This window comes from Culex quinquefasciatus, chromosome 2 (assembly GCF_015732765.1).
Source record: "Culex quinquefasciatus strain JHB chromosome 2, VPISU_Cqui_1.0_pri_paternal, whole genome shotgun sequence".
Taxonomy (NCBI): Eukaryota; Metazoa; Arthropoda; class Insecta; order Diptera; family Culicidae; genus Culex; species Culex quinquefasciatus.
Window position 1 is genome coordinate 43,703,240 of NC_051862.1, and position 27,785 is coordinate 43,731,024.

Below are 27,785 nucleotides of genomic sequence, written 5' to 3' on the forward strand. Positions count from 1 at the left end.
GTGCATGCTTTCCCTCAAGTTGAGCCTGAGCAGAAGTTTTGTTGGTCGGTGAATTTGTTATCATTTCGGTGAAATGTTATTTTAGGACCAAATATTTGAAACTTTTTATCAATTTATAACCAAATTTAAATGTTTTTTCGAAAACTAAAATTTCACAGAATTATAAATAGATAAATGAATATATTTTCCCCATAATACGTGGAATGCATCTTGCACTTATTGCGAAATATGTTGATGGAAAAATAGCAACAATTGAGAGATAACGTACATTCCTTATTTGGCATTTTGAACGATAACAACACAACACTAGCAGACGGAGACGAGCGGAAATTCCCGGGAGATATTTCCCACAATTTCACGACTTTTGTTAATCTCGATTGATTTCGATTTTTAAGCAGATCTTTTGAAATTTTACAATTCACATGGAAAACTGTTTTAATTTCTAGAGTTTTTTTTTGAAAAGGTCCTATGTATAAACTATTGTCTTTCATATCTAGAGTTTTTTTGAATAGGTCCTATAAACATATGAAAGACAATAGTTTATAGGACCTATTCAAAAAAACTCTAGATTTGTTTATTCATATGAGATGGATGTCAAAAACCAAAACGCACCGATTTTACGGGTTAAATCCCATTTAAAATACAAAGTCAAAGCGTCAGGTCCTGTCGCAACCAAATGAGCTCAAATTTGGGATTCGGGTTCTGTACACCTAGGGGATCATGCCCTGAAATGCCCGCGAAATTGACCCGTTTTGTTACATCTTAATAGTTAGTTATATTTAACTATTATAGTGTTGAGTAATGAAAAATATTGTGTTTTGTCAACATTAAAACTATTTTGTTTACAATAAATTGCAATTAATTTTGAAAATATCCAGATCAAGTAAATACAACAAGATGTATAAAAAAAAATGTGTTGGGAAACTTCATTCACAAAAAATATATTCCAGGAAGAGGCAGAGAAGCCATAGCCTCTTGCCAACTCAACTGTACCAAACTTGATTCATCAACTCACACACAGTTAATCTCTCTCTTCCTCTCACGCTACCCGGGGAACGAACGAGCCGGCATCAAACATTTGGACAACGGACCGGTTCACCGTTTAACCTTGGCCGTTAATACAGTCATGCTGGACGCGGTCTTTGAATGCGTCGTCGTTTGCTTAAATAGTCGCTCCGGTAGGTGTGCCTGTATTTGACCTGTAATTACGGTTTCAATTGCCAAGTTGGGAGGAGCTGAGGTCAATTAATTTTGATTGCTGAATGAATAAAATGTTTAGTGGTATTGCTATGTTTGAGGTTTAATACGGGTGTATTCAACATTAGAACCCTCTACCCTGGAAATCGTACTCAGCCAGCCAGCGATGATTTGAGATTCTTGTGCAGGAGGCACCAAACCTTCAGTCTTTGTCGAAACATTGCCCAAACCGCAAGTGTTAATTCGTTTTTCGGAGAAAAAATAAACCGTAAGTCAAACTTTATTTCGTTTCACCATGCTGGGAAATGTGGCCCTTGTTTAGTAGTGAAATGCGTCAATCATCATTTGAAAAGTCGAGCTGTTTGAAGTTGGGAGAGAGCGAATTTCGCACTATTTTAAAGGCAAACAAACAGCGGATTCACAAGCATACGCGGCTGAGATCATCTCAACGCTGATTGAGGCTTCAAGTGTTACCGGCTTAACGTAATCACGGTGTCGGTTTGGTTGTGTAAGTTGTGCATTCACGACACTTATCTTTTACACCGTTGCATTAGCGATAGCCTGGCAGCGTTATCAGTAGCGGTTCGGAACCTTTGAGGTGTATACCTAAGGCCAAACAAAACAAGTAGCTTAGTCTACTCGTCTCCGTGCGACGGCCAAGATGGTCTCCGTAGACCTGTTCACGACCCTTTGTTTGGGTACAATTATAGTGCTAGTGTACCATTACCTGGTGAAAAAGTATCATTACTTCCTATCGAAGCCGATACCATGCGTGAAGCCGACGATCCTTGTTGGCACCAGTGGACCGCTTCTGTTCCGTAAGCGAGATTTGGCGACCCACATGAAGGTCATGTACAGTGCCTTTCCGGATGCAAAGTGAGTTTGAGTTCAAAGTTTGGAAATTTCACAACTAATTCAACTTTTATTTTAGGATAATCGGCATGTACGACCTGACGAGTCCGATCTACATGCTGCGCGACCCGAACATGATCAAGAAGCTCGCGATCAAGGACTTTGACCACTTTACCGACCATGGTCCGTACCTGACGAACGGCCGCACGGATGACAACGCCGGCGGGGACAGTTTGTTCGGGAATTCGCTGTTTGCAATGCGAGGTCAGAAGTGGCGCGACATGCGGGCAACGCTGAGTCCGGCCTTCACCGGAAGCCGGATGCGGCCGATCTTCGAGCTGGTGACCAAGTGCGGCCGATCGATGGCTAAGTTTTTCAAGGAGGAAGCGCGGGCGGGAAAGAAGCTGGAGTACGAGATGAAGGACACGTTTCAGCGGTACGGAAACGATGTGATCGCGACGGTGGCGTTCGGGATTGAGGTGGATTCGATGCGGGACTACAACAACGAATTCTTTGAGATGGCCACAAAGATGTTGTCGTTTTCGTCTTGGAAAATGGTGCCGTTGATGGTTATTATGAGAGTTTTGGCAGCGCTGGGACAGAAGACCAACATGGACTTCATGGATAGTAAACTTTCGGATCATTTCAAGAAGATGATTAGCGACAATATGAAGCAACGCGAAGTAAATAAGATTGTACGGAACGATATGATCAACATCTTGATGGAAGTTAGAAACGGATCGCTTAAGCATCAACAAGATGAGCAGGATACCAAAGATGCTGGATTCGCTACGGTAGAAGAGTCCAGCGTAGGAAAAACAACACACTCCAGAAAGTGGACCGACAATGAACTGTTTGCGCAGTGTTTCTTGTTCTTCATAGCAGGATTCGATACCGCATCCACGTTGATGTCCTTCCTTGCGTACGAGCTGAGTGTCAACCCAGAGATTCAAGAACGACTCCACGAAGAGATACGACAAACGGAAGATTCCTTAAAAACAAAACCACTATCATACGAAGTGCTACAAAAGATGCAATACTTGGACCAGGTCGTATCGGAAGCCTTGCGTAAGTGGTCCCCCAACATGCAGCTGGATCGGTACTGTCGAAAAGACTACCTGTACGACGATAACGCCGGAACACGGTTCGTGATCGAACAAGGCCACATGGTGGTGATCCCGGTGATTGCAATGCATCACGACCCACAGTACTTCCCAGAGCCGGAAAGGTTCGATCCGGAACGTTTCAACGAGGAGAACCGCTCGAAGATCAACACCGGAGCGTATCTTCCGTTTGGGGTGGGACCACGAAACTGTATCGGATCGCGGCTGGCACTGATGGAGGTCAAGTCGATCTTCTACCATCTGGTGAGGGACTTTAGGTTGGTGCTGTCGGGGAAAACGCAAGTTCCGCTGAAGATGGCCAAACATCCGTTTGCGTTGTTGGTTGAGGGAGGTTTGTGGGTGGAGTTTAAACCAAGAATGTGATCCTGAATAAATATCACTTTCATTTGAAATGTTCATTCTTTGGTCCTTCAAATACAATATCTAATCAAACACTGAGGTCAGCGATAAATGCGAAGCGTTTTATATATAACCCCTACAATCTTTGTTATTATATTCTTTGGGTGTAGTAAACGAGTAAACCCTCCTATCCTATTATGTTTGTGTGCGTGTTCCTCAAACAACGCTTGATAATTTTCTACGATTTCGTTCAGTCTGCTTCGAACGGAGCAACCGTAACCATGACTCAGGTGAACCTGTTTACGGCTGGAGCCGTAATCATCATAATTCTGCTCATCTATCACCACCTGGCGAAAAAGTATCATTACTTCCTGCCGAAGCCAATACCATGCATGAAGCCGTCGTTCCTGGTTGGTAGTAGCGGACCTGTGCTGCTCCGACGACAGGGCGTTACTACATTCATGAAGACGATCTACAATAGCTTTCCGGAGGCAAAGTAAGTTTGTTCTCTATGAAGGTTCGGTAAAAAATACAGATTAAATTTGATTTCCAGCATATTCGGTATGTACTCCACCGTGATTCCCGCGTACATTGTCCGTGATCCGGAGTTGGTCAAGCAGATTGCGGTTAAGGACTTTGACCATTTCGTCGATCACGCATTTCCTAGTGGTGATTCGGATGCCAATGGGGACGCCCTGTTTGGAAATTCGTTGATCGCACTGCGAGGTCACAAGTGGCGGGATATGCGAGCGACGCTGAGCCCGGCCTTTACCGGTTCCAAGATGAGGCACATGTTTGAACTAGTCGCTGAGTGTGGACGTTCGATGGTGGAGTTCTTCAAGGCGGAAGCCGAAGCTGGGAAGAGTTTGGAGTACGAGATGAAGGACACTTTTGCGCGCTATGGAAACGATGTGATCGCATCGGTTGCGTTTGGAGTTACGGTTGATTCCATGCGCGATCCCGAGAATAGTTTCATCGTGATGGCCAAGAAGATGCTCGACTTTTCGAACTGGAAAGTTGTAGTATGGATTATTCTTATACAACTCCTGTCTCTGGTGACTAAGAAATTCAACGTTGATATAGTAGATGGCGCTTTGTCCAATTACTTTAGAAGTATTATTACCGACAATATGGAGAGACGTAAAGTTCAAGGTATCGTCCGCAACGACATGATCAACATGCTGATGGAGGTTAGGAAGGGCACACTGAAGCATCAGAAGGATAACCGAGACGCTAAGGATGCCGGATTTGCCACGGTAGAAGAATCCAACGTGGGAAAGTCCACTCATTCCAGAGAGTGGACTGATAACGAACTGATCGCGCAATGTTTCTTGTTTTTCCTAGCAGGGTTCGAAACAACATCGAATCTTCTGTCATGGCTGATGTACGAGCTTTCAGTGAACTCGGCAATCCAAGATCGTTTATACGAAGAGATTTCTCATGTAGAAAATGCTCTCCTCGGCAGGCCACTTTCTTACGAAGCACTGCAAAAAATGCCTTACTTGGACATGGTGGTATCGGAAGCCCTGCGCAAGTGGCCCCCAAATGTGCAGCTGGACCGAAAATGTACCAAAGATTACCTGCTGGACAACGGTACCGGAACTCGGTTCACCATGGACAAGGGAAGCTCCGTTTTGATCCCTGTGTATGCGATACATCATGATCCAAAGTACTTCCCCGACCCGGACACGTTTAATCCGGAACGTTTCAACGAAGAAAATCGCTCGAAGATCAACGCCGGAGCGTACCTTCCGTTTGGCATTGGACCACGGAACTGCATCGGCTCGCGGCTGGCACTGATGCAGGTCAAATCGATCGTGTACCACCTGCTGAAGGACTTTGCAGCAGTTCCGTCGGAGAAGACCGGAACTCCGCTTAAGTTGGCCAAGCATCCGTTTCTATTACAGGCGGAGAATGGGATTTGGGTTCAGTTTAAACCACGGAGGTTCGTAATATGATATTTGAATAAAATGCCTTACTTAGTGAAATAAATGAAGTTCATTGTGTAGCTCAGATGTATTCTCGATTCTGTGAAATATACATTGAGTGAGTCTTAAAAGTAACTGCGCAACGGTTATTGAAACTAACAGTCTACTCCATAACTCATTCACCAATCGAGTCATTATCACTGAAGTAGGGGAAATCTACTCATTTTAAGCCTAATAAGTGATTGTGTTTGTATGATGCTGGATTATCTGGGGTGTTCCTTGAAATTTACTAAAACCAAGTACACCAACGAGTAGAGCAACTTTTTGTGAACATTCCTGTTCATTTTCACTTTTACTAAAAGTCATTCTATTCCTTTTACAAGCATTTAAAAAAAACTATTTTCAAAATGTATTCTAATCAGTCGAGTGCATTGGGCCACGCCCATTTGGCTATTTTCAGCTTAGTTCTTTTATCTTCCAGCGCTCTTTTAGGTCTGCTTAGTACTGCCAAAATGGATGAAATTTTAAGCGAACACTCACAAAAAGTAGCATTTATAGAGGAAGGTTCCTGGCATCACTGGCTCACTCCAACAGGCACTGCTGGTAGTGTTGGTGGCCACTCTTTGTTCTTTGTTTGCCTTCGCTTCTCGCTCGGTTTTCTTCAGCCTTTAATTGGAATGGGTCGTCAAAATTGCCACCAAAATGATGAGAAATGATCTCACAGAAATTATGATCAAAAGTGCATTTATGGCATGTAAATGACATAAATTTGCCTGCTAACTCGAGGTGGTGCTGTTGCTGGTAAGTTTATAGCCTAAATAGTATTTTTGGAGCATTAATCGAGCTTCAAACTCTCCATATGACAAAGATAGGTGTTTGATTAGAAAGGGTATATTTCCCCTTCCTAATATCGTTTGTCACTCGCGCAATAGAGGTTTCTACGTGTGCATGTATTGCGTGTACGTACACAAAAAAGATTGAGGTTAAATTTTGTCCGGCCAGCAAAATCAGATGGTGCGCTAGTGTGCGTACGCGAAACGTCATAAAGCTCTATTACGCGAAACTTGGTTTAGATTGGCTCACATTTGTATACAGTCTCACCTCTACATGAACGTAGCTGAACTCCAGTGGACCTGCAGCTAAGCGATGATTGATGCTTTGTCATTTTCATTCTATAGCCGTATTTCACGCGATCTGGACGCACGCTTGCAGTTTGGCCCAAGTGTCTTTAAGCCGCTATCGCACGAGATAGCCGTATTCGGAAATCTCTCACACTCTGATAACAAAAGTCGTGAAGTGTTAACCATATAAGCGCTGTGCGTTCGTTTCAGTCGTGTTCCAACGCTGCGGGCGCAAGGATGGTTCAGGTGGATCTGTTTACGGCGGGGGCCGTGTTTGCCATAATCCTGCTGGCTTATCACTACCTGTCGAAGCGGTACGAGTACTTCCTGACGAAACCGATACCATGCCTGAAGCCAACGTTCCTGGTCGGTAACACCGGTGCGATGATGTTCCGCCAACGGGATATTGCAGCTCACGTGAAGACTCTTTACTACGCGTTTCCGGATTTCAAGTGAGTTTAGGAGTGATTTGAAGAATTTGAGTGTTAAGTCACTATTGGAAATTTTGCAGAATTACCGGCTTTTACGACCTGATGAACCCGATCTTTATGTTGCGCGACCCAGATGTGATAAAGAAGATTGGCGTGAAGGACTTTGACGTGTTCATGGACCACACCCCAACGATGGCCGGCGCGACGGAAGCCGAAGTTAGTGGAGAGCAACTGTTTGCCAATTCTCTGTTTGCACTGCGAGGATCCAAGTGGCGGGACATGCGAGCGACGCTGAGTCCGGCTTTCACCGGATCTAAGATGAGGCACATGTTTGAGCTGGTAGCGGAATGTGCCGTATCGATGTCGGATTTCTTTAAGGCGGAAGCGAAAGCCGGGAAAAAGTTGGAGTTCGAAATGAAGGACACGTTTTCGCGGTTCGGTAACGATGTGATTGCGACGGTAGCGTTTGGTATCAAGGTGGACTCGATGCGTGAACGGGAAAATGATTTCTTTGTGAAAGGGAAACAGATGCTGAACTTCCAGTCACTTATAGTGCTGTTGAAGTTTTTTATCTTTAGGGCGATGCCATCGTTGGCTGCTAAGTTGGAGCTTGATTTTATCGACAAGGACTTGGCTAGATATTTCAAAGGAATGATCATCGATAACATGAAGCAACGTGATGCTCATGGAATAATCAGAAATGATATGATCCACATGTTGATGGAGGTGCAGAAAGGTGCGCTGAAGCATCAGAAAGACGAAAAAGATACTAAGGATGCCGGATTTGCGACAGTCGAAGAATCAACTGTGGGAAAATCAACACATTCAAGAGTTTGGACGGAGAACGAGCTGATTGCGCAATGTTTTTTGTTCTTCTTAGCTGGATTCGACACTGTCTCCACTTGCATGACGTTCTTAACGTACGAGCTTGCTTTGAATCCCGAAATCCAGAATCGTCTTTACGAAGAAATCATGGAAACGGAAAGAAGCCTAAACGGAAGCCCCCTGAACTATGAAACCCTGCAGAAAATGGTATACATGGACATGGTGGTCTCCGAAGCCCTGCGCAAGTGGCCACCCGCCGTAGTATCGGATCGCTACTCCAACAGAGACTATACCTATGACGACGGCGCGGGATCACGTTTCCTGATTGAAAAGGGCCGAACCATTTGGATTCCCACGATCGCCATCCACAACGATCCCAAGTATTACCCAAATCCGGACAAGTTTGACCCGGAACGCTTCAACGAGCAGAACCGTCCAAATATCAACCTGGGAGCGTATCTGCCGTTCGGAATTGGTCCGCGGAACTGCATCGGATCGCGTTTGGCCCTTATGGAGGTCAAGTCCATAATCTACTGTCTGTTGAAGGACTTCTGTCTGGAACCATCGGAAAAGACAGAGATTCCACTGAAGATGTCTAAGAATTTGTTTGCATTGCAGGCGGAAAATGGGGTGTGGCTCGAGTTTAAACCTAGAAAGATGTAATCGAGGGTTTCGAATAAAAATGTGCAAGAATTCTACGGAATGTTTTTGCGACACTTTGAAGACGCCTCAGGAGTAGATAAAACAGCAATCATTCTCCTTTTCAATCATAGTTGACACGACTCTAGTTCAAGAACAATCTTTGTCATATGCAGTGGTCATCAAACGGCGAGAGAGCTAGTAATTGGCACCAAATTTGAATATTTTTATAAAAAAAATCAAGGTTTATATTTAGTAAACTAAGTTTATAAACTTTCTAACAAAATACATTTAAATTTAAGGTAAAATTGTTAAAAAGTCGGAATTTTGCCTGAAATTTTTTAAACTCGTTTTGTTTAAAAAATTATCGATTTATATTGCATTTTATACTGAATTCGAAGCACGAATCACAAGTTTTCACATTTTGCATGAAATTTGTTTATCTGAAATTGCCTATAAATTTGGAGATTTTTTTTAAATTGTGTTTCAAAAACACATATTTATTATTTATAAACTTATATAACCTTCTCCTAGTGGAAAATTGTTCAATAAATCCGATAATGCATTCCGTTTGCCGATTCAAAATCATGTCCATTGAGAAAATAATGACACTTTTAGAAGTTTAAAATAATGACTTTCATCAACATTTTCTTGACTATAGTTAACTAACTTTTAAAACTTTTAAAAAAATTATGAAAAATTCTTCTTGAGGTACTTTGAACACTTTTCTACCACGGTCAGAATGATTCTAACCCATTCCGTACGCATTTTAATTGTACTCTTCATTTTGCGGAAAAATCGCAAACCTACCAAAGTCACCCCGTTTTACGGTACCAGGAAGTTTCTGTGAGCTTTTTGGTGTGGGGGAGTGTGGTGGGCCTTCAGAAAAAAAAAGCGAGTAACATACAAGATAGTTTCTTATCATGAACTCAATTCATATCAACGAAACATCATTGCAGTTAACTTTACGATGTAGGCATGGCCAATTTTTCTCTGTTAAATTTTTGAACATGTTTCAAATAAAAATCAATTCAAATAAAATGGTTTGTCATGTTCATGAGATAATTTATTAAACTTTAGACTCAAACAAACTATTCATTATTTTACATAAAAAAAAATGCAAGCAGCACGGTCCACCCTAAAGTGTTAGTTAATAACAGTCAGCGCGACGCTGTTGATAGATTGTGTAAAGTATCGTTCGCAGCAAAGTTGTGGTGGTCACTCAAATTGACCTACACGCGACCGGCTAATGATTGAGCACATCGTCATTCTCGCTTCATTCTGAGACTGGAGCCCGCACGAATCGGATGTGCTTTCGGGGGTACGCTGGCTTAGACTTAAAACTCAGTTATTCTCGAGTCGTGTGTCCGATAACGCTGGGTTCAAGTTAGACTTAGCGTTATCGAATGGGAAGGCGATAAAAAGTGAATAAAAAGTTGTCCAGGAAGAGCTTCAGTTGTTCGTCGAAGCAGCGATCTTGAAAATGGTACAGGTGGATTTCCTAACGGCAGGTGCCGTATTCGCTATAATCCTGCTGGTCTACCACTACATTGCGAAGAAGTACGAATACTTCCTGCCGAAGCCGATCCCATGCATCAAACCATCGTTCCTGCTTGGTAGCTCTGGACCGATGATGCTCCGCCAGAAGGATATTATATCACATGTGCAGTGGCTGTACAACCAGTTTCCGGACTTTAAGTGAGTTCTTGTGGAAATGAGTTTAACGAGGGTCGAATCTCTAATCATTGCTTTATGATCCTCAGAGTGGCCGGTTTCTACGATCTGACGACGCCAATTTTCATGCTCCGTAATCCGGATGTGATCAAGAAGATCGGCGTAAAGGACTTTGACTACTTTACCGATCACACGCCCACGATGGCTGGCGCATCGGAAAAGGAAGTCAACGGAGATCAGCTGTTTGCCAACTCCTTGTTTGCGCTGCGTGGTCAAAAGTGGCGGGACATGCGAGCGACGCTGAGTCCGGCCTTCACCGGGTCCAAGATGAGGCACATGTTTGAGCTGGTGGCGCAAAGTGCCAAATCAACGGCAGAATTCTTCAAGGCGGAGGCTAAGGCTGGCAAGCGGTTGGAGTACGAGATGAAGGATACGTTGTCACGGTTTAGTAACGATGTGATTGCGACGGTTGCATTCGGAATCGAGGTGGACTCGATGCGTGAACGGGAAAATGACTTTTACGTGAAAGGCAAACAAATGGCGAATTTCCAATCGATCGTAGTGCTACTCAAGTTTCTGTTGATAAGATCAGCCCCTTCGTTGGCGCAAAAATTAAAAATCGATCTTATTGATAAAGATCTGGCGGCATACTTCAAAACTATGATTACTGATAACATGAAGCAGCGAGATGCACATGGTATCATTCGTAACGATATGATCCATATGTTGATGGAGGTTCGCAAGGGCGCATTGAAGCATCAGAAGGAAGAGAAGGATACGAAGGATGCTGGATTTGCAACGGTAGAGGAATCCACTGTTGGAAAGTCAAATCACTCCAGGGTATGGACTGAGAATGAACTAATTGCCCAATGCTTCCTGTTCTTCCTAGCGGGATTCGAGACAGTTTCTGTTGCCATGACTTTTTTGGCTTATGAGCTCACTGTTAATCCAGACGTTCAGAATCGACTCTACGCGGAAATATTAGACACAGAACAAGCACTTGGAGGAAAACCGCTTACGTACGAAGACCTGCAAAAGATGGAATACATGGATATGGTAGTGTCGGAAGGCCTGCGAAAGTGGCCACCGGCCGTCGTGTCGGATCGCTTCTGCAACAAGGACTACATGTTCGACGATGGCGAGGGAACACGGTTCGTCATCGATAAAGGTCAAACTGTATGGATTCCCACGATCGCCATCCACAACGATCCCAAGTACTACCCGAATCCGGAAAAGTTTGACCCTGAGCGATTCAACGAGCAAAATCGTCCAAACATTAACCTGGGAGCATACCTGCCGTTCGGAATTGGTCCGCGGAACTGCATCGGATCGCGTTTGGCCCTTATGGAGGTCAAGTCCATCATGTACTACCTGTTGAAGGACTTTAGCTTTGAACCCAGCGAAAAGACGCAAATTCCACTCAAGATGGCCAAAAATATGTTTGCCATGCAGGCGGAGAATGGGGTGTGGTTGGAGTTGAAACCTAGACATTAGATTAAAATTTTAAAGATGTAATAAAAATACCAAATAAAACGATGAACGTTTCCCTATAAGGGTCGCTTATCACATGCTAAATATTAGATTATGCCTTATCTAAAACACGTATGTTCAGCAGTCCTAATAACTGACCTACCTATACGTATAGGGGAGAGTGGGGAGACTTGATCCCCGGGGACACTTGATCCCAAGCCTGTATCTCGTCAGCATGTGGGTAAAACAATTAGCTTTGTTCTAGAAAGTTGTGCGAAATTGACTAAAACTCATAGTAGAAAACATAGAAAAAAATTAAAAAATCTTTAGATTGAGTTACACACATTTTTCTAAGAAGTGCTGCAAAAAACTTTCAAGAGATCTTTTTTCTTTGTTTTGATAAGTATAGAAAACACTCAAAAATTATTCAAAAAAATATCTTTTATACATGAATTGTTTGATAAACATATCAACTCCAAAACCCTTACGCATTTGACGTTAAATTTATCGTCATACTATTTTTACAATCAATTGTTCAAAAAAGTGCGATAAGGGAGACTTGATCCCTGCATTTTTACAGTCACTGGAATCAGCCTCAAGATTAAATAATTTGGCTGGGTTTTCGTACATAGTTTCCTTTAGTTTAGTTGTACATAACTAACTGCAGTTTGAACCATTTTTCAATAGTTTTGTAAACAAAAATTACCATTTTTTGTAAACATGCTCAATTTTGGTCTAAAAAAGAAAATTTTAAGTTTTTAAATATTTTACAAGCTAAACTTGTTATATTTTGAACACAAACGTACAGGTTTAATGTGAAATTGCTGTATCTTATAGAAAATTAAAAGTTTGGATGAATAAGAAACATTTTGCTTAAGATTTCTTCAAAATGTTGAAAGGGGGATCAAATTACCCCCAACATTTTGAAAATGCCGGTTTAAAATATTTTTTTAAAAGGCTTGGCATTATTCGAAGAGTTTATCTGATGAAATACCCTTATCAGCCAAATATAGTTGAATGTTTAAGCTTTCAATTCATGCAAAAAGATCATAGTTTTGTGAGAAATTGACTGAGTTATGTGCGATACAAAAAAAGGGGATCAAGTCTCCCCACTCTCCCCTATCAAACAAGCCCAACCCGACAATCTTCGTCTTTACTTTTTTTGTTTCTTGACGTATTGCTAGTTTACTTATTCAGCCTCCTGTGATTAAAATTTGAGTTTACGTAAATTTTCCCATACAATCTGCAGATGCTCCGGAATCGGTTTTTGGCGTAAGAACCTTCCTTGGACTTTTACGAACCCAACGCAACAAAAAGCAACTCGATATGACGCTCCGTATTGAACAAAACCGTCAATTTTTTTATTTATATAGATATATAAGATAGATAAAAGAAAGATTACAAATCAATTATAAATCTTGTGCATTGTTTCGTTTGCTATACTAGAATGACAGATGTTGAAGTTTAGGTTTAAACTAAGTATTCTTCACATTACTAATGTTTTCGAAACAAACAACACATAAGTAAATTAATACCATGATTTGTTTTTATCTCTCTCGTAAAATGATATTTTAAAATTTTTATATCGATATCATCATTCTGTTGCAATATGCAATTATTTTCACGCAACCAACTCATGATCCATCAACGGCGTTGGTGTATTCATTCAGTGCTCTCCCCATTCACTGTTAGTGTTTACCTTACGTAAACAATTTCATTCTAAAGTGCCACACTCCAGACTACAGAAGGAAGCAACGTTCACTACTACGCATGTGCGCATGTCGATGATCTCACCCACCCGGCATCATTAAGTTGTTGCCGTTTGGTCGAGCCGGACGCCGATATTTTTAGAACGGCCAGAAAAAAAACGAACTTCCAGCAGAGTTTACTACGCGTCACATTTGCTAATCTTTAAAGCAAAGGTTCAATCGATAACACTCTCAGCTCTAATCAGCGGTACCTTAATTTCAGTGATAACTAGTACCGACCCGGCTCGCAACGATGCTACAGGTGGATCTGTTTACGGCGTTTGCCGTTGGTGGAATCGTTCTACTCGTGTATCACTATCTGTCGAAAAAGTTCGAATACTTCCTGTCGAAGCCGATACCATGCCCGAAGCCGACGTTTCTTTTTGGGAATACCGCATCCATGATATTGCGGACTCAGGATGCCAAAGAGAAGATTCAAGAGCTGTACAATAGCTTTCCCGACGCAAAGTGAGTTGGATTTGTTTCTGAAAATTGGTCGAAATATTAAAGCTTTCTTGTTTATGGGATTATGGGCTTTTACAACCTCCTCAAGCCTGCCTTCATCGTACGCGATCCGGAAGTGATTAAGAAGATCGGCGTCAAAGATTTCGACTACTTCATGGAGCACACCCCAATATTTAGTCCGAGCAAAACAGATGCGGATGACGATAACAGTCAGAGCCTCTTCGGAAACTCACTGTTTGCTCTACGCGGACAGAAGTGGCGGGATATGCGAGCAACCCTGAGTCCGGCCTTCACCGGAAGTAAGATGCGCCACATGTTCGACCTGGTAGCGGAATGCGGAGTATCGTTGAAAGAGTTTCTGCTGAAGGAAGCTAAGACGGGGAAGAGAATGGAGTACGAAATGAAGGATACCTTCTCGAGATTTGGAACGGACGTAATTGCGACGGTAGCATTTGGATTGAAGGTGGATTCGATGCGTGAACAGGACAATGAATTCTTCACGAAGGGAAAGAAAATGCTTGATGTGAAATCGCCAAAAGTGTTGATAAAATTCTTGACGGTGGTAGCCTTTCCATGGTTGGCACGCAAATTGGACATCGATCTTGTTGACGGAAAACTGGCCACGTACTTCCGAGGAGTCCTCACAGGACACATGAAGCAACGCGAGGCGCATGGAATCGTCAGAAATGACATGATCAACATCTTGATGGAAGTTCAGAAAGGTGCATTGCGACATAACGCTGAGGAGCACGAAACGAAGGATGCAGGATTCGCAACGGTAGAGGAATCCAGTGTAGGAAAATCGACCCACTCAAGAGTTTGGACCGAAAGTGAACTGATTGCGCAGTGCTTTTTATTCTTTTTTGCTGGATTTGACACAGTGTCTTCCGGAATGAGTTTCTTGGCTTACGAGCTCGCCTTGAGTCCGGAGGTCCAAGATCGCCTCTATCAAGAAATAATGGAGACAGATGAATTTCTTGCTGGGAAGCCACTCAACTACGATACTCTTCAGAAGATGGAATACTTGGATATGGTAGTTTCGGAAGCACTACGAAAGTGGCCACCAGCAGTCCTTTCCGATCGACTCTGCAGCAAGGACTATCAGTATGACGATGGTCAGGGTACGAGTTTTGTGATTGAGAAGAATCGCACCATATGGATTCCCACGATCGCCATTCACAACGACCCCAAGTTCTACCCCAACCCGGATAAATTCGACCCGGAAAGGTTCAGCCCGGAAAACCGATCGAAGATAGTCCCTGGAACTTATTTGCCGTTTGGAATAGGGCCAAGGAACTGCATTGGATCCCGTTTCGCCCTGATGGAGCTGAAGTCGATTATGTACTATCTAGTGAAGGAGTTCAGTCTGGAGCCGACCGAGAGGACTGAGGTGCCACTAAAGCTCTCCCGGATGGCGATTTCGTTACAGTCGGAAAAGGGCATCTGGCTGGAGCTTAAACCTCGGAAATAATTTATAGTGTAAAAGTGTATTGAAGTATTTGATTGAGCGATAAGAATCCAAACCAATGAATTTTTAAACAAGTAGTTGATTAAACAATAAAATATATTTCCTTAATATTACAAGTCTTGTTTATAAAATGATGACATTCATTGTGTCTGGATTGTGATGATTCACGGGTGCTATTGTATCGAACTGCACACGATTCCAAATTTGATAAACATTCCATTAGTCTCCATGATTTACACTAGCCGCTGCTTTGATAAAATGTAGCCATATTTAGCAATGTACTATCAGTGAAATCTGGTGCTATCAGATAAAACGCCTGATAGTAAAATAATAAACATAATACATTCGCTTCTTATCAAGACTGATATAACTGACCTTATACCATGACAACGTATCCAAAAATCATTCCTTGCGACGTTTCTGTTTCGTGAGGAGGTTTATTTAATAACTCCTTCAATTTTAATCCGTCAAAATGTTTGACCTAGCGAGCGCGGTTATTATAGCGAGCTTAATTTTTCTGCTATACAGTTACATAGCTCAGAAATACGACTTCTTCGAAGAACGTAACATTCCTTTCATAAAACCAGTGTTTCTGTTGGGTAACACGGCCCCAGTACTGTTGAAACGGCAGGACCTGCTGCAGAATGTCAAAGAGATGTACAATGCCTTCCCGAGTTCCAAGTAAGTACAGATCAACCGTATGTTCGCCCAAGCCACTAACAACCCTTCGTTCCCCGCAGAGTGGTCGGACTGTTCGACTTTATCAAACCGGTGCTGATGATCCGCGACTTGGACATGCTCAAGCAGATCGGCGTGAAGGACTTTGACCACTTTAGCGACCACACTCCGATCTTCACGCGGGCCGATGTGGAGGACGTCGGTGGGGACAGTTTGTTCGGGAATTCGCTGTTTGCGCTGCGTGGACAAAAGTGGCGCGATATGCGCTCGACGCTGAGTCCGGCATTTACCGGGAGTAAAATGCGGCACATGTTTGAGTTGGTGTCCCAGAGTGCCCAGTCTACGGTGGAGTTTTTCCGGGCGGAAGCGAAGGCGGGGAGAACGTTGGAGTACGAGATGAAGGATGTTTTCTCGAGGTTTAGTAACGATGTGATTGCATCGGTGGCGTTTGGTATTGAGGTGGATTCATTCCGGGAACGAGAGAACAGTTTCTACGTGAAAGGCAAAGCGATGCTGAACTTTCAGAATGTGAAGACAATCGTAAAGATGCTTCTGTTGAGGACAATTCCGAATTTGATGATTCGGTTGAAGGTTGATATCCAGTCCAAAGAGTCAACTGAGTACTTTAAATCAATGATCACTGACAATATGAGACAGCGGGATGTGCATAATATTGTACGGAATGATATGATCCACATGCTGATGCAAGTTCGTAAAGGTGCATTGAAGCACCAGAAGGACGAACAAGAAACGAAAGATGCAGGATTTGCTACCGTGGAGGAATCAAATGTAGGTAAAGTCACTCACAGCCGAGTTTGGACGGACAACGAGTTGGTTTCCCAGTGCTTCCTGTTCTTCCTGGCTGGATTCGATACCGTATCGACTGCGCTAACGTTCCTCAGCTATGAACTGCTCGTCAATCCCGACATCCAGCAGAGGTTGTACGAGGAAATCTTGTCCGTTGAAGAGACATTAAACTGCAAACCTTTGTCGTACGAAGTGCTCCAAAGGATGCAATACATGGATATGGTAGTCTCGGAGACGCTTCGCAAGTGGCCACCAGCTCCGTTCGTGGATCGATTCTGCGTTAAGGATTACCAGTACGACGACGGTGAAGGACTCCGACTGCAGATAAGCAAGAACCAAATCCTGTGGATCCCCATCGTGGCGCTGCACCACGATCCCAAGTATTATCCCAATCCGGAAAAGTTTGACCCGGAACGGTTCAGTGAGGCAAACAGAGCCAGCATTAATCCGGCAGCCTACGTTCCGTTTGGCGTGGGACCGCGCAACTGTATCGGGTCCCGGTTTGCACTGATGGAGGTGAAGGCACTTGTTTACAATCTGGTGAAAAGCTTTACATTCGAGCGAAGTGCCAAGACGAAGGTACCACTAGAGTTGGTAAAAAGCATAGTTGGTGTAGCGATCGACGGTGGAATGTGGTTGGAGTTGAAGGCGAGGAGTTAAAATTATTATGAAATTAAATTCAAGTTTTATAGTTTGTAATGTTGTCGTTGAAATGTCATAACAAGTTAGTGATGATGATAAAATGATAAATGACAAATAAAATATTACAAAATAAAAATTACTTCAATGGTAACTTCCCAAGTTTCAATGTAACAATGGACTTCCCTTTGCTTGCGCACAGGGTGTTTGAACTGTTCGATACGACGCAGTGGAGCAATTCTCTGAGATTTCGGTCATTCCATTTTTTTGTATTTTTTAATCCGGCTGAAACTTTTTTGGTGCCTTCGGTATGCCCAAAGAAGCCATTTTGCATCATTAGTTCGTTCATATATTTTTTCATACAAATTTGGCAGCTGTCCATACAAAAAGGATATGTGAAAATTCTTGGGCAAAGTTGTAGGTATGGATATCGACTACACTGAAATAAAAATGAAACACGGTAAAAAAAAATTGGTTATTTTCAATTTCACTTTTTGTCACTAAAACTTGATTTGCAAAAAAAAACACTATTTTTTTATATGTGTTAGAGGACATCAAATGCCAACTTTTCAGAAATCTTTGACCGAGTTATGAATTTTTTAATCAATACTGATTTTTTCAAAAAATCGAAATATTGGTAGCAAAAAATTTTCAACTTCATTTTTCAATGTAAAATCAAATTTGCAATCAATAAGTACTGTAGTGAAATTTTGATAAAGTACACCGTTTTCAAGTTAATGCCATTTTTATATATAACTTTTTTGAAAATAGTCGCAGTTTTTCATTTTTAAAAATTAGTGCCCATGTTTGCCCACCTCTGAAAAAAATATTTTTGAAAAGCTGAGCAAATTTTCTATATTTTGCTTTATTGAACTTTGTTGATACGACCCTTAGTTGCTGAGATATTGCCATGCAAAGGTTAAAAAACAGGAAAATTGATGTTTTCTAAGTCTCACCCAAACAACCCACCATTTTATAATGTCGATATCTCAGCAATTAATGGTCCGATTTACAATGTTAAACTGTAAAACATTCGTTTAATTTTCCGATCTCATCGAAAAAAAATATTTTCAAAAATTTAAAATCAAGACTAACATTTCAAACGGGTAGAACATTCAATATTACGCCCCTGGAAAATGATTGTATTGAGAATGTCAGAAAATTATAACTAACTAGTTTCAACGATAATTTAACGTGTCGCTGGCCATCAGTGACAATTCAAATCAGCCAAGTTCCAAAACGAGGTTCTCTGTCATTCTTAAAACAATCAGAACTTCAAAAAAAAAAACAATTTCCATAAAACAATTCGAGAGTTTAATATTAATTAAATGTAGGCGGATGTCGAAATATGTCCCAATTCGCTACCGATAAAAAAACATATAACCTCAAATAACATTTTGGCGTGGATCCAAATCTTTACTGTTAACCTGAAATTTGATTCAAGATCCGAATTCAGCGACCAAAACAACTAAAAGAAACCATAGTCTGGCCTCCAAAACATATGCCGCATATAAATAATAGGCCGTAGTTGTTAATTCTGAGAAATTTTTAAAATTGGCATTTTTTCTCACTAAAACCCAAATAGCTGGAGTATCGAAATTGCAATTTATCTTAGAGAAATTGATCCTGGTGAAATTTCCTACATGCTACATCCATACTGAAAAAACGTCCACCCGTGCGCTCGGGGAATCAAAATTAGATTAAAAAAGATAGGAGGAACATACACCTTAGCTTTGTTGGTCCTTTATGTGAAATCGTCTCAGCTTTCAATTGAATTTGTCAGTTTTTCGCTAGAGCGGGGCGCCGGCTTGAAAAATGACTTTTAAAAATACATTGGTGTTTCGTGGCTAAAAAATGTATGGAACAGTATTTTTCTGACAAGTTCATTCGAAAGCTCTGCTCATTTCCTTTCCAAAACACCCCCCAACATCATGGTTTCGTTAAAGTTTTGCAAAGTTATTTGCATTTTTGTAAGCGTGCCTAAGTCAAAAAATCACCATCCCAAAAAAAATGTTTTAGCTTGGTGACGCCGAGGGGAGGACAAATTTAACCAACCAAACATGGTTTTATTCATAACTTGATGGGGACTATTGGAAAAGTACATGGCTTTTGATTTTTGAGCACCTTGTGTAAATAGTGGACCCTTCAGCGAACATGCTGCTCGGTATGAAAATTCAGAAGTGGAAAGATATGCGTGAGACGCTGAGTCCGGCATTTACGGGAAGTAAGATGAGAGTCATGTTTGATCTAATCACTGAGTATACCGATCGTATGGTTCAGATTGTACGAACGGGTCAAACGGACCTGAAGATGAAGGATTTCTTCACGCGGATTGCAAACGACACCATTGCCACATGTGCGTTTGGTTTGAAGGTAGAATCTGTACAGGATCGCGATGATGGTGAAGGATTGAAATTTACTATCGAAAAAGGTGCCTGTCTATGGTTTCCGGTTCACGGAATATTACCTCGATCCGAGTAAGTTCGATCCAGAACGTTTCAGCGAAACTATCAAAGAACAGATCAATATGTCGGCCTATCTGCCATTCGGCGTTGGACCAAGAAACTGCATCGGATCTCGATGGAAATTAAGGCTTTTTTTTGTATCAGCTGGTGCTGCACTTTCAGTTTGAACGCACTGAGAAGACTCAGGTGCTGATAGAGCTGACTAAAGGATTAGTTGGATTAGGCGCTGAGAAGGGGATACATTTGCGACTTAAGATAAGAGTATAAATTATTTAATTTCAATAAGTGAATAATCATTCTTAGTTTTTGCAATATGAAAAATAAAGCTGGATAAAACGTAACAAAATATAACTTTTTAAAGAAACATCGACGGTCTCCAGAAATGACTAACGTGATTACTTATACCAAGTAATCTCTGCCGTGGTAACAACCACTTTTTATTGAACACACCTTTATTTTTTGCCATATGATGAAACATTCTGTCTCAATGCGTGTAATGATTCATCATCATCAAGCATGGTTTCCCAAATTAGATTAAAGCGAAAGATTAAAAACCAACAAAAGAAAGCTTCAAAATGATCAATACCTATTAAGGAAACTCATTCAAACAACTCACGTGTTTGCCTATTGTCAACATTGCCGCCAACGCTTTATCTTATCCAAAAGCTTTTCTATATATAAGTTACTACTGTTTACTTATCAATCACACTCGCTTTGCAGCTCGCAACCAGAAAGCACCATGGAGGTGAACATCGTATACCTGCTGGCTTTCATCGCCGTGATAGCGTGGTTCTACCGAAAACTGACCAAGAACAATGACTACTTCCACGGTAAACCGATCCCGTCGATGGCGGTCAAGCCCCTTTTCGGAAGCACCGCTCCGTTGATGCTGAAGAAGTATTCCTTCACCGATTACATCAAAATGATCTACGACAAGTACGAGGGTGTCAAGTAAGTAACCTTTCCAGTGTTTGAACGGGGTATTAGTCACTAATTGAATCATTTACATTTTTCAGAGTCTTTGGATTGTTCGACACAACGCAGGCAATGTTTGTGCTGCGAGACCCCGAGCTAATCAAGAAGGTCGCCGTTAAGGACTTTGACCACTTTGTCGATCGACGGCCCGTGTTTGGAGATAACGCGAATCAAAACTCGAACGTCCTGTTTAGCAAAACGTTGGTCGGAATGACGGACCAGAAGTGGCGCGACATGAGGGCAACGCTTAGTCCGGCGTTTACCGGGAGTAAGATGAGGGCGATGTTTGACCTGATGACCGAGTACACCGGGCATATGATTGATATCGTACGTAGTGAAGCTACTGGAACGGGATACGTTGACCAGGAGTTGAAGGACTTCTTCACGAGGATTGCAAATGATATTATTGCTACGTGTGCGTTTGGATTGAAGGTGGAATCTGTGCAGGATCGAGATAACGAGTTTTACACCATGGGCAAGAAGATGATGAATTTTAACAGACTGATCGTACTTTTGAGAGTGTTCGCGTTTAGATTCTTCCCAGGAATAATGGGAAAGCTGGGCGTAGATATCATGGACAGAGAACAGTTGCAATATTTTTCCAAAATTATTCGTGACACCGTTGGAACTCGAGAAGCTCACGGAATCATTCGACCGGACATGATCCAACTGTTGATGCAGGCCAGGAAAGGTACCCTGAAGCACCAGGAAGAAACAACCGAGTCCAGCGCCGGATTCGCCACGGTCGAAGAGTCACACGTGGGAAAGGTGGCAACCGGAAAGGCAATGACAGAACCGGAATTTATCGCCCAATGCTTGATCTTCTTCCTGGCTGGATTCGATACAATCTCGACTGGGTTCATGTTCATGGCTTACGAATTGGCTCTCAATCAGGACGTTCAGCAGAAACTGTACGAAGAGGCAGTTGAGACTAACAAACAACTGGGTGGCAAACCGCTAACATACGATGCTCTGCAGAACATGACCTACATGGACATGGTGGTGTCGGAAAGTCTCCGAGTGTGGCCAGTGCCAGCGATTGATCGTCTCTGCGTGCGTGATTATGTCCTCGACGACGGTGAGGGACTCAAGTTCACCATCGACAAGGGTTCGTGCGTATGGTTCCCAGTTCATGGAATTCACCACGATCCCAAGTACTACCCGAATCCGGGCAAGTTTGATCCGGAGCGGTTCAGCGAGGCCAACAAAGGTAACATCAACCCGGCGGCGTATTTACCGTTTGGAGTTGGACCAAGAAACTGCATCGGTTCCCGGTTCGCGTTGATGGAAATCAAAGCCATTATGTACCAGCTGATGCTGAACTTTAGCTTTGAGCGCACCGAAAAGACCCAGGTGCCGATACAGCTGACGAAAGGTTTCGTGGGATTGGCAGGTGAAAAGGGAGTGCACCTGCGACTGAAACTAAGGAAGTGAATGTGGTACTTTAGAAAAGGAAGTGCTAGAACTCTGTATCATTCCTCAGAAATAAAAGATACGTCTGAATTTAATTTAAAAATGATGATTCTCGATATGTTCTTGTTTGACTTAATTTTAATTTTATTTTTGACCTTTTTAAGGTAGCCTGGACATTGTTTTTCGTTCAATGCCGACTAACCTATCAGTAGTATTTGTTTTAGTATTTACATTTCGAGCCGGGACCGTGGTGTAGGGATAAGCGTGATTGCCCCTCACCCAGTCGGCCTGGGTTCGATCACAGAAGGTCCCGGTGGCAAATTTTGAGACGAAATTTGTCTGATCACGCCTTCCGTCGGGCGGGAAGTAAATGTTGGCCCCGGACTAACCTAAAAAAGTTAGGTTAGGACCAAACTTGGAGGGAACGTTTATCTATCGATAGTTAACAGAAATCCCAAGTTTGGTGCTAATTGGACCATCCCTCTATTTTTGGCACCGCCCTCTTTTTTGGCGATTTTCTAAAAAACTTTTTTTTCTTTTAAACATAGCTTTGCAACTATTTGAGCAAAAGACTTTCTACAGGTTGCATTTTATAGAAAATTGTCCAAGGAATTCGATAAAAAAAAAACTGTTAACTCTTAAATGCCCACTAATATTATATTTTAACGTTTTAAGTATAAAAATTCAGTTTTGATCAATTGATTATATTTTTATTTTTTTTTATTTTATCGCCATCGTGTTCCCCGGACAATTTTACATAATAATCAATATAGACTTCAAACTAAAATGAACTATTGGCGCGATACAGCGATTTTACTGAAAAAAGTTTGATTTTGCACTGCACTCTGTCCTATGAATTCAAATCCGAAATAAGTTTCTCACATGTAAAAACCGAATTATGCGAGATTCATTCCTTTTTGTTGAAAAGTACACCATGAACTTCCGAGTGCTGTGCAAAATCAAACTTTTTTCAGTAAAATCGCTGTATCTCGTCAATAGTTCATTTTAGTTTGAAGTCTACATTGATTATAATGTAAAATTGTCCGGGGAACACGATGGTGATAAAATAAAACAAATAAAAATATAATCAATTGATCAAAACTGAATTTTTATACTTAAAACGTTAAAATATAATATTAGTGGGCATGGTCAAAACTGATTTTTTATACTTAAAACGATAAAATATAATATTAGTGGACATTTAAGGGTTAACATTTTATTTTTATCGAATTCCTTGGACAATTTTCTATAAAATACAACCTGTAGAAAGTCTTTTGTTCAAATAGTTGCAAAGTTATGTTTAAAAGAAAAATTTTTTTTAGCAAAATCGCCAAAAAAGAGGGCTGTGCCAAAAATAGAGGGATGGTCCAATCAGCACCAAACTTGGGATTTCTGTTAACTATCGATAGATAAACGTTCCCTCCAAGTTTGGTCCAAATCGGTGAAGGTCGAGTCCAAAAGCGTACTCAGTTGACCTGGAATGACCCATAAGTTATTTAAAAGTCAATTCTGCCTACGAGTTTAAACTATAAGGGAGATTAGAGTGGGGCAAAAGTGCTGGGGTAATGCTATGCGGTCGAAAAAAGGGCTTTGAACGATTTTACTAAAACCACATTTTTCAAAAAATCATACCTCCGGTCTTATTCTTGATTTCCACGATCCAAAAGAAAGGTAATTAGTTGTGCTTTAATTATAAAATACTACCTTAGATATTAAAGAAACATACTTGAATAGACTTAAAGATTAAATGAAAACATTGTTTGCTGATTTGAAGGTCTTGAGACCAAAGAGCTCAAAGCTATTTTTTTGCCTTCCTCACCTCACTGAGGCAAGGCTATAAAATCACTCAAAAATTGAACTTTTTAAATAAGCCTCCCAGATATACCTTTACATATACATATCGACTCAGAATCAAATTCTGAGCAAATGTCTGTGCGTGTGGATGGACGTAGAATTTTTTTTTCTCACTCACTTTTCTCGGAACTGGCTCGACCGATTTTGTCCGGATCTATGTTTTTGGATTTGCCTTCAGGTTCTTTTAGTCTTTTTTAAATTTCATCCGGCTTGGTGCAGTACTTTAAAATATATGTTCGAAAAACTGTTTTGGTTGATACTAAAAAGGGTCATTATTTACATAATTTGAAAGCTCCGGCGGATAGCTGTCGGAACTTTACGCTCAGTGCACGCACACAAACACTGCAGTGCTTTCAAATGGTTCATTAAATTTATCATACCTAGATGGCAGCACTCAGATGTATAGTGTCTTTACTAAGTAAGCGTTAGCCAAAGCTTTCGTAGTGTGTGGTTGCAAGGCTTTTAGGAGGAAGGCAGCAACCACCTTCCGGTGGATTAAGTAACGTTTTTAAATTTAGCGTAACATATTCAAAATGGTGAGATATAATTTTTCGATTCACCATGCGTCTCCAGCAAAATATACTGGATACTAATTTTGGTTTTTGAGTTCGATTGATGTACCGAAATCCGAAATTATTCATAAAAATCATATACAGTGGTGAAAAATCGACGACTATGATTAAAATTGCGATATAGTAGTTTATGCAACAAGTTGTTATTATTTTGTTATTATTTTTGTTATTTTTGGTAGAGAAAAGTAGACTGTTTCGTCGTTCGAGAATGACAGGAATAGTAAGTAGTTTCACGACGGAATTGCAAAAATGTACTTTTCATACTTTCTTACTATGAAATTTTCGATTTGTAACATTTGTTACAACTGTCTCTGACTTGCAAATAATCGTGTCGTTATTTTTTCATTCCTCATCAAATGCTTGCCATGACTGTCAATTTTGGTTACTAATCAGAAAACTCACGGCGCGATGATAAGGAATTCCTTATTGGGAAGCTACCCTCTTATCTTTGCCTAGATATCGTTCTTATAAAATAGAGCTTTAAAGCAAATTTGGGTCTAAGTAATAAATTGGACTCGCTGTCCGCAACACGCAAACTAATGGAAGTAGATCTATTGTACGTTCTTGCCGCGGTTAGCGTAGTTGGATTTCTGTACTATTGGTTGACGAAAAATAATGGCTATTTTCATAACAAACCAATCCCTTCGATGGCTGTCAAGCCAATTGTGGGCAGCGCCGCTGATTTGTACCTTAAAAAGTGTTCCTTCTCGGAATACATCGAACGAGCGTATAACAAGTTTGCTGGTGTGAAGTAAGTTTCTCCTTCATGAAGTTCAGTGACCATGTATTGATAACTGGTAAATCATTTCACAGAGTTTTTGGCCTTTTTGACGCCAATATCCCAATGTTTGTGATTCGTGAACCGGAACTGATCAAGCGAATCGGCGTGAAAGACTTCGAGCACTTTATGGATCATCGACCGATTTTCGGAACGGATACCGACCATCCCGATATCCTGTTCCCAAAAAGCCTGTTCGCGTTGACGGACCAAAAGTGGAAGAACATGCGTGCGACACTGAGTCCGGCCTTTACTGGTTCCAAGATGCGGCAGATGTTCGATCTGGTCGTTGAGTGCAGCGAGAACATGGTCAAGTTCTACCAGAACGAAGTTCGGACCAAGGGCGGATCGCAGGAATACGAAATGAAGGATGTATTTTCGCGATTCACAAACGATGTGATTGCGACGTGTGCCTTTGGTATCAAGGTGGACTCGTCGAGGGATCAAGATAACGAGTTTTACCAGCAGGGCAAGCGAATGGTGCAGTTTGGAAGATTTAATGTGATTTTACGCACGTTTGGATACCGGTTCGTTCCATCAGTGATGGATAAGCTCGGGATTGATATTATAGACAAGGAACAAAATACGTACTTTACTACGTTGATCAGAGATGCCGTAAAAACAAGGGAGTCCCACGGAATTGTCCGGCCCGATATGGTAAATCTTCTGATTGAAGCTAGAAAGGGTACGTTGAAGTATCAACATGAAAACGAACAAAACGAAGGATTCGCCACGGTATTGGAATCCGATGTGGGTAAAGCTCAAGTCTTGAAGTCCATGAGTGAAAGTGAAATGATTGCGCAATGTTTGATCTTCTTCCTGGCCGGATTCGACACAGTGTCCACCTGTCTAACGTTCCTAGCGTATGAGCTAACAATGAATCCAGAAGCGCAGAACAAACTCTACGAAGAAATAATGGAAATGAAACGTTCCCTTAACGGAAAATCTCTCACCTATGACGCGCTCCAAAAAATGAAATACATGGACATGGCCGTTACGGAATCGCTCCGTATGTGGCCACCGGTTCCCGCAGTGGATCGACTTTGCGTGCGCGACTACGTGCTCGACGATGGAGAGGGATTGAAGTTTACAATCGAAAAGGGAACGGGAGTATGGTTCCCGGTGCACGGGTTGCATCACGATCCCAAGTTCTACCCAAACCCCAAAAAGTTTACCCCGGAACGGTTCAGTGACGAGAACAAGGCGAGCATAAATCCTGATGCTTACTTGCCGTTTGGAGTCGGCCCACGGAACTGTATTGGATCGAGATTCGCCCTGATGGAGGTTAAGGCAATCGTGTACTACATGTTGATGAACTTTAGCTTCGAAAAGACGTCGAACACGCAAGTTCCACTGCAGCTCAAAACAGGACTTTCCATGAGTCCTGAGAAGGGAGTTTATGTGAACTTTAAACCACGAAAAGTTTAATCAACGAGAGGAAATAAAATGTAGCGTAGCGTTAGGTCGGGTTGTAAACAAACTTGACATACCTGAATAGTCATTTCCATAGCGTAAGAAATCTTTTGAATAATCTGAAAATAAACAAATAAAACTTGTAAATCAATGTGGAACCCTTCATTTGTAATAAGAAAGTGATATTAAAGCATTTAAGATGACAATGATTCATGTATTTTCGACGATGTTTGATTTGAATTGCATATGGATCCAGCTACAGGACTTTGAATTGTTGCACATTTCATTAGGTAACAAGGTGTTAATAGATATTTGGATTGAATATCAATTATAGAAGCCGCAGTAACCGCAAAACATACTTCGCTAATTATTAAAATTTTTGTTATTTTCAAAGAATACTTTATTATGCCCAGATATGTTTATTTTGGAAGAAGCTTAACAATGATTGGCTTCTCCGTGGCCAGAAGTGAAAAACCCTTGACTATGGTCGGTGGAACGGTTGTATTATTGCACCTTTCAATAGTAAAATTCAGCAGTAGATAATACATAATACATTTGACTTCCATCAGCGCAAAGCGAGATCCGATGCAGTTTCTCGATCCTATTCCAAATGGCATGTAGGTTCCAGGTTGGATTTCCAACCTGCGCTTTTCGTTGAAGCGCTCCGGGTTGAACTTTTTCGGATTATTATAAAACCTTGGATCGTGATGAATTCCCTGAATTGGCAGCCAAATGCCTGCCCCTTTCTCGATGGTAAATTTAAGTCCTTTTCCATCGTCAAGCACGTAATCCTTCACACAGTATCGATCGACTGCTGAGGCTGGAGGCCACATCCTTAGCGATTCAGACAGAACCATATCCAGGTAGGTCATCTTGTGCAATGAGTCATACGTTAGCGATCCTCCGTTTA

General features: G+C 41.6%; 8 protein-coding genes across 9 annotated transcripts in view; 7 read left to right on the forward strand and 1 right to left on the reverse strand.

Annotated features, from left to right (window-relative positions):
- LOC6043056 overlaps nucleotides 1-27,785 on the reverse strand; it is a 96,876-nt gene that overhangs the window by 32,060 nt on the left and 37,031 nt on the right. The gene's annotated exons all lie outside the window — the stretch shown is intronic.
- Nucleotides 1,140-22,361, forward strand: LOC6043064 (probable cytochrome P450 9f2). Of its 2 annotated transcripts, none has more exons than XM_038254598.1 (3): nucleotides 1,140-1,465; nucleotides 3,767-4,008; nucleotides 4,066-5,572. In XM_038254598.1, the coding sequence occupies exons 2-3, from the start codon at nucleotides 3,794-3,796 to the stop codon at nucleotides 5,468-5,470; spliced, it is 1,620 nt and encodes a 539-aa protein (XP_038110526.1). In that variant the 5' UTR covers nucleotides 1,140-1,465; nucleotides 3,767-3,793; the 3' UTR covers nucleotides 5,471-5,572. The 2 variants fall into 2 exon arrangements, with proteins under 2 accessions (XP_038110526.1, XP_038110528.1); XM_038254600.1 differs by lacking the exons at nucleotides 3,767-4,008; nucleotides 4,066-5,572 and adding exons at nucleotides 20,591-20,821; nucleotides 20,887-22,361 and having other exon boundaries at nucleotides 1,338-1,465.
- Nucleotides 1,723-3,624, forward strand: LOC6043058 (probable cytochrome P450 9f2). Its single transcript, XM_001855163.2, has 2 exons — nucleotides 1,723-2,073; nucleotides 2,129-3,624. Exons 1-2 carry the CDS (start codon nucleotides 1,859-1,861, stop codon nucleotides 3,534-3,536), a joined length of 1,623 nt encoding a protein of 540 aa, XP_001855209.2. The 5' UTR covers nucleotides 1,723-1,858; the 3' UTR covers nucleotides 3,537-3,624.
- LOC6043060 (probable cytochrome P450 9f2) lies at nucleotides 6,614-8,515 on the forward strand. The gene is made up of 2 exons (XM_001855170.2): nucleotides 6,614-7,013; nucleotides 7,073-8,515. Exons 1-2 carry the CDS (start codon nucleotides 6,799-6,801, stop codon nucleotides 8,478-8,480), a joined length of 1,623 nt encoding a protein of 540 aa, XP_001855216.2. The 5' UTR covers nucleotides 6,614-6,798; the 3' UTR covers nucleotides 8,481-8,515.
- On the forward strand, nucleotides 9,720-11,710 carry LOC6043061 (probable cytochrome P450 9f2). The gene is made up of 2 exons (XM_001855175.2): nucleotides 9,720-10,154; nucleotides 10,220-11,710. Exons 1-2 carry the CDS (start codon nucleotides 9,940-9,942, stop codon nucleotides 11,622-11,624), a joined length of 1,620 nt encoding a protein of 539 aa, XP_001855221.2. The 5' UTR covers nucleotides 9,720-9,939; the 3' UTR covers nucleotides 11,625-11,710.
- LOC6043062 (probable cytochrome P450 9f2) lies at nucleotides 13,175-15,391 on the forward strand. The gene is made up of 2 exons (XM_001855180.2): nucleotides 13,175-13,816; nucleotides 13,874-15,391. Exons 1-2 carry the CDS (start codon nucleotides 13,602-13,604, stop codon nucleotides 15,282-15,284), a joined length of 1,626 nt encoding a protein of 541 aa, XP_001855226.2. The 5' UTR covers nucleotides 13,175-13,601; the 3' UTR covers nucleotides 15,285-15,391.
- On the forward strand, nucleotides 15,491-17,511 carry LOC6043063 (probable cytochrome P450 9f2). The gene is made up of 2 exons (XM_038254601.1): nucleotides 15,491-15,962; nucleotides 16,022-17,511. The coding sequence occupies exons 1-2, from the start codon at nucleotides 15,754-15,756 to the stop codon at nucleotides 17,424-17,426; spliced, it is 1,614 nt and encodes a 537-aa protein (XP_038110529.1). The 5' UTR covers nucleotides 15,491-15,753; the 3' UTR covers nucleotides 17,427-17,511.
- Nucleotides 25,173-27,033, forward strand: LOC6043065 (probable cytochrome P450 9f2). Its single transcript, XM_001855191.2, has 2 exons — nucleotides 25,173-25,435; nucleotides 25,498-27,033. The coding sequence occupies exons 1-2, from the start codon at nucleotides 25,224-25,226 to the stop codon at nucleotides 26,888-26,890; spliced, it is 1,605 nt and encodes a 534-aa protein (XP_001855237.2). The 5' UTR covers nucleotides 25,173-25,223; the 3' UTR covers nucleotides 26,891-27,033.

Coding starts and splice junctions, on each gene's coding strand:
- LOC6043060 (XM_001855170.2), top strand. CDS start 6,799: ATGGTTCAGGTGGATCTGTTTACGGCGGGGGCCGTGTTTGCCATAATC. Junction 7,014..7,072: donor TACGCGTTTCCGGATTTCAA/GTGAGTTTAGGA, acceptor GAAATTTTGCAG/AATTACCGGCTTTTACGACC.
- LOC6043058 (XM_001855163.2), top strand. CDS start 1,859: ATGGTCTCCGTAGACCTGTTCACGACCCTTTGTTTGGGTACAATTATA. Junction 2,074..2,128: donor AGTGCCTTTCCGGATGCAAA/GTGAGTTTGAGT, acceptor CTTTTATTTTAG/GATAATCGGCATGTACGACC.
- LOC6043061 (XM_001855175.2), top strand. CDS start 9,940: ATGGTACAGGTGGATTTCCTAACGGCAGGTGCCGTATTCGCTATAATC. Junction 10,155..10,219: donor AACCAGTTTCCGGACTTTAA/GTGAGTTCTTGT, acceptor TATGATCCTCAG/AGTGGCCGGTTTCTACGATC.
- LOC6043062 (XM_001855180.2), top strand. CDS start 13,602: ATGCTACAGGTGGATCTGTTTACGGCGTTTGCCGTTGGTGGAATCGTT. Junction 13,817..13,873: donor AATAGCTTTCCCGACGCAAA/GTGAGTTGGATT, acceptor TCTTGTTTATGG/GATTATGGGCTTTTACAACC.
- LOC6043063 (XM_038254601.1), top strand. CDS start 15,754: ATGTTTGACCTAGCGAGCGCGGTTATTATAGCGAGCTTAATTTTTCTG. Junction 15,963..16,021: donor AATGCCTTCCCGAGTTCCAA/GTAAGTACAGAT, acceptor CGTTCCCCGCAG/AGTGGTCGGACTGTTCGACT.
- LOC6043065 (XM_001855191.2), top strand. CDS start 25,224: ATGGAAGTAGATCTATTGTACGTTCTTGCCGCGGTTAGCGTAGTTGGA. Junction 25,436..25,497: donor AACAAGTTTGCTGGTGTGAA/GTAAGTTTCTCC, acceptor ATCATTTCACAG/AGTTTTTGGCCTTTTTGACG.
- LOC6043064 (XM_038254598.1), top strand. CDS start 3,794: ATGACTCAGGTGAACCTGTTTACGGCTGGAGCCGTAATCATCATAATT. Junction 4,009..4,065: donor AATAGCTTTCCGGAGGCAAA/GTAAGTTTGTTC, acceptor TTTGATTTCCAG/CATATTCGGTATGTACTCCA.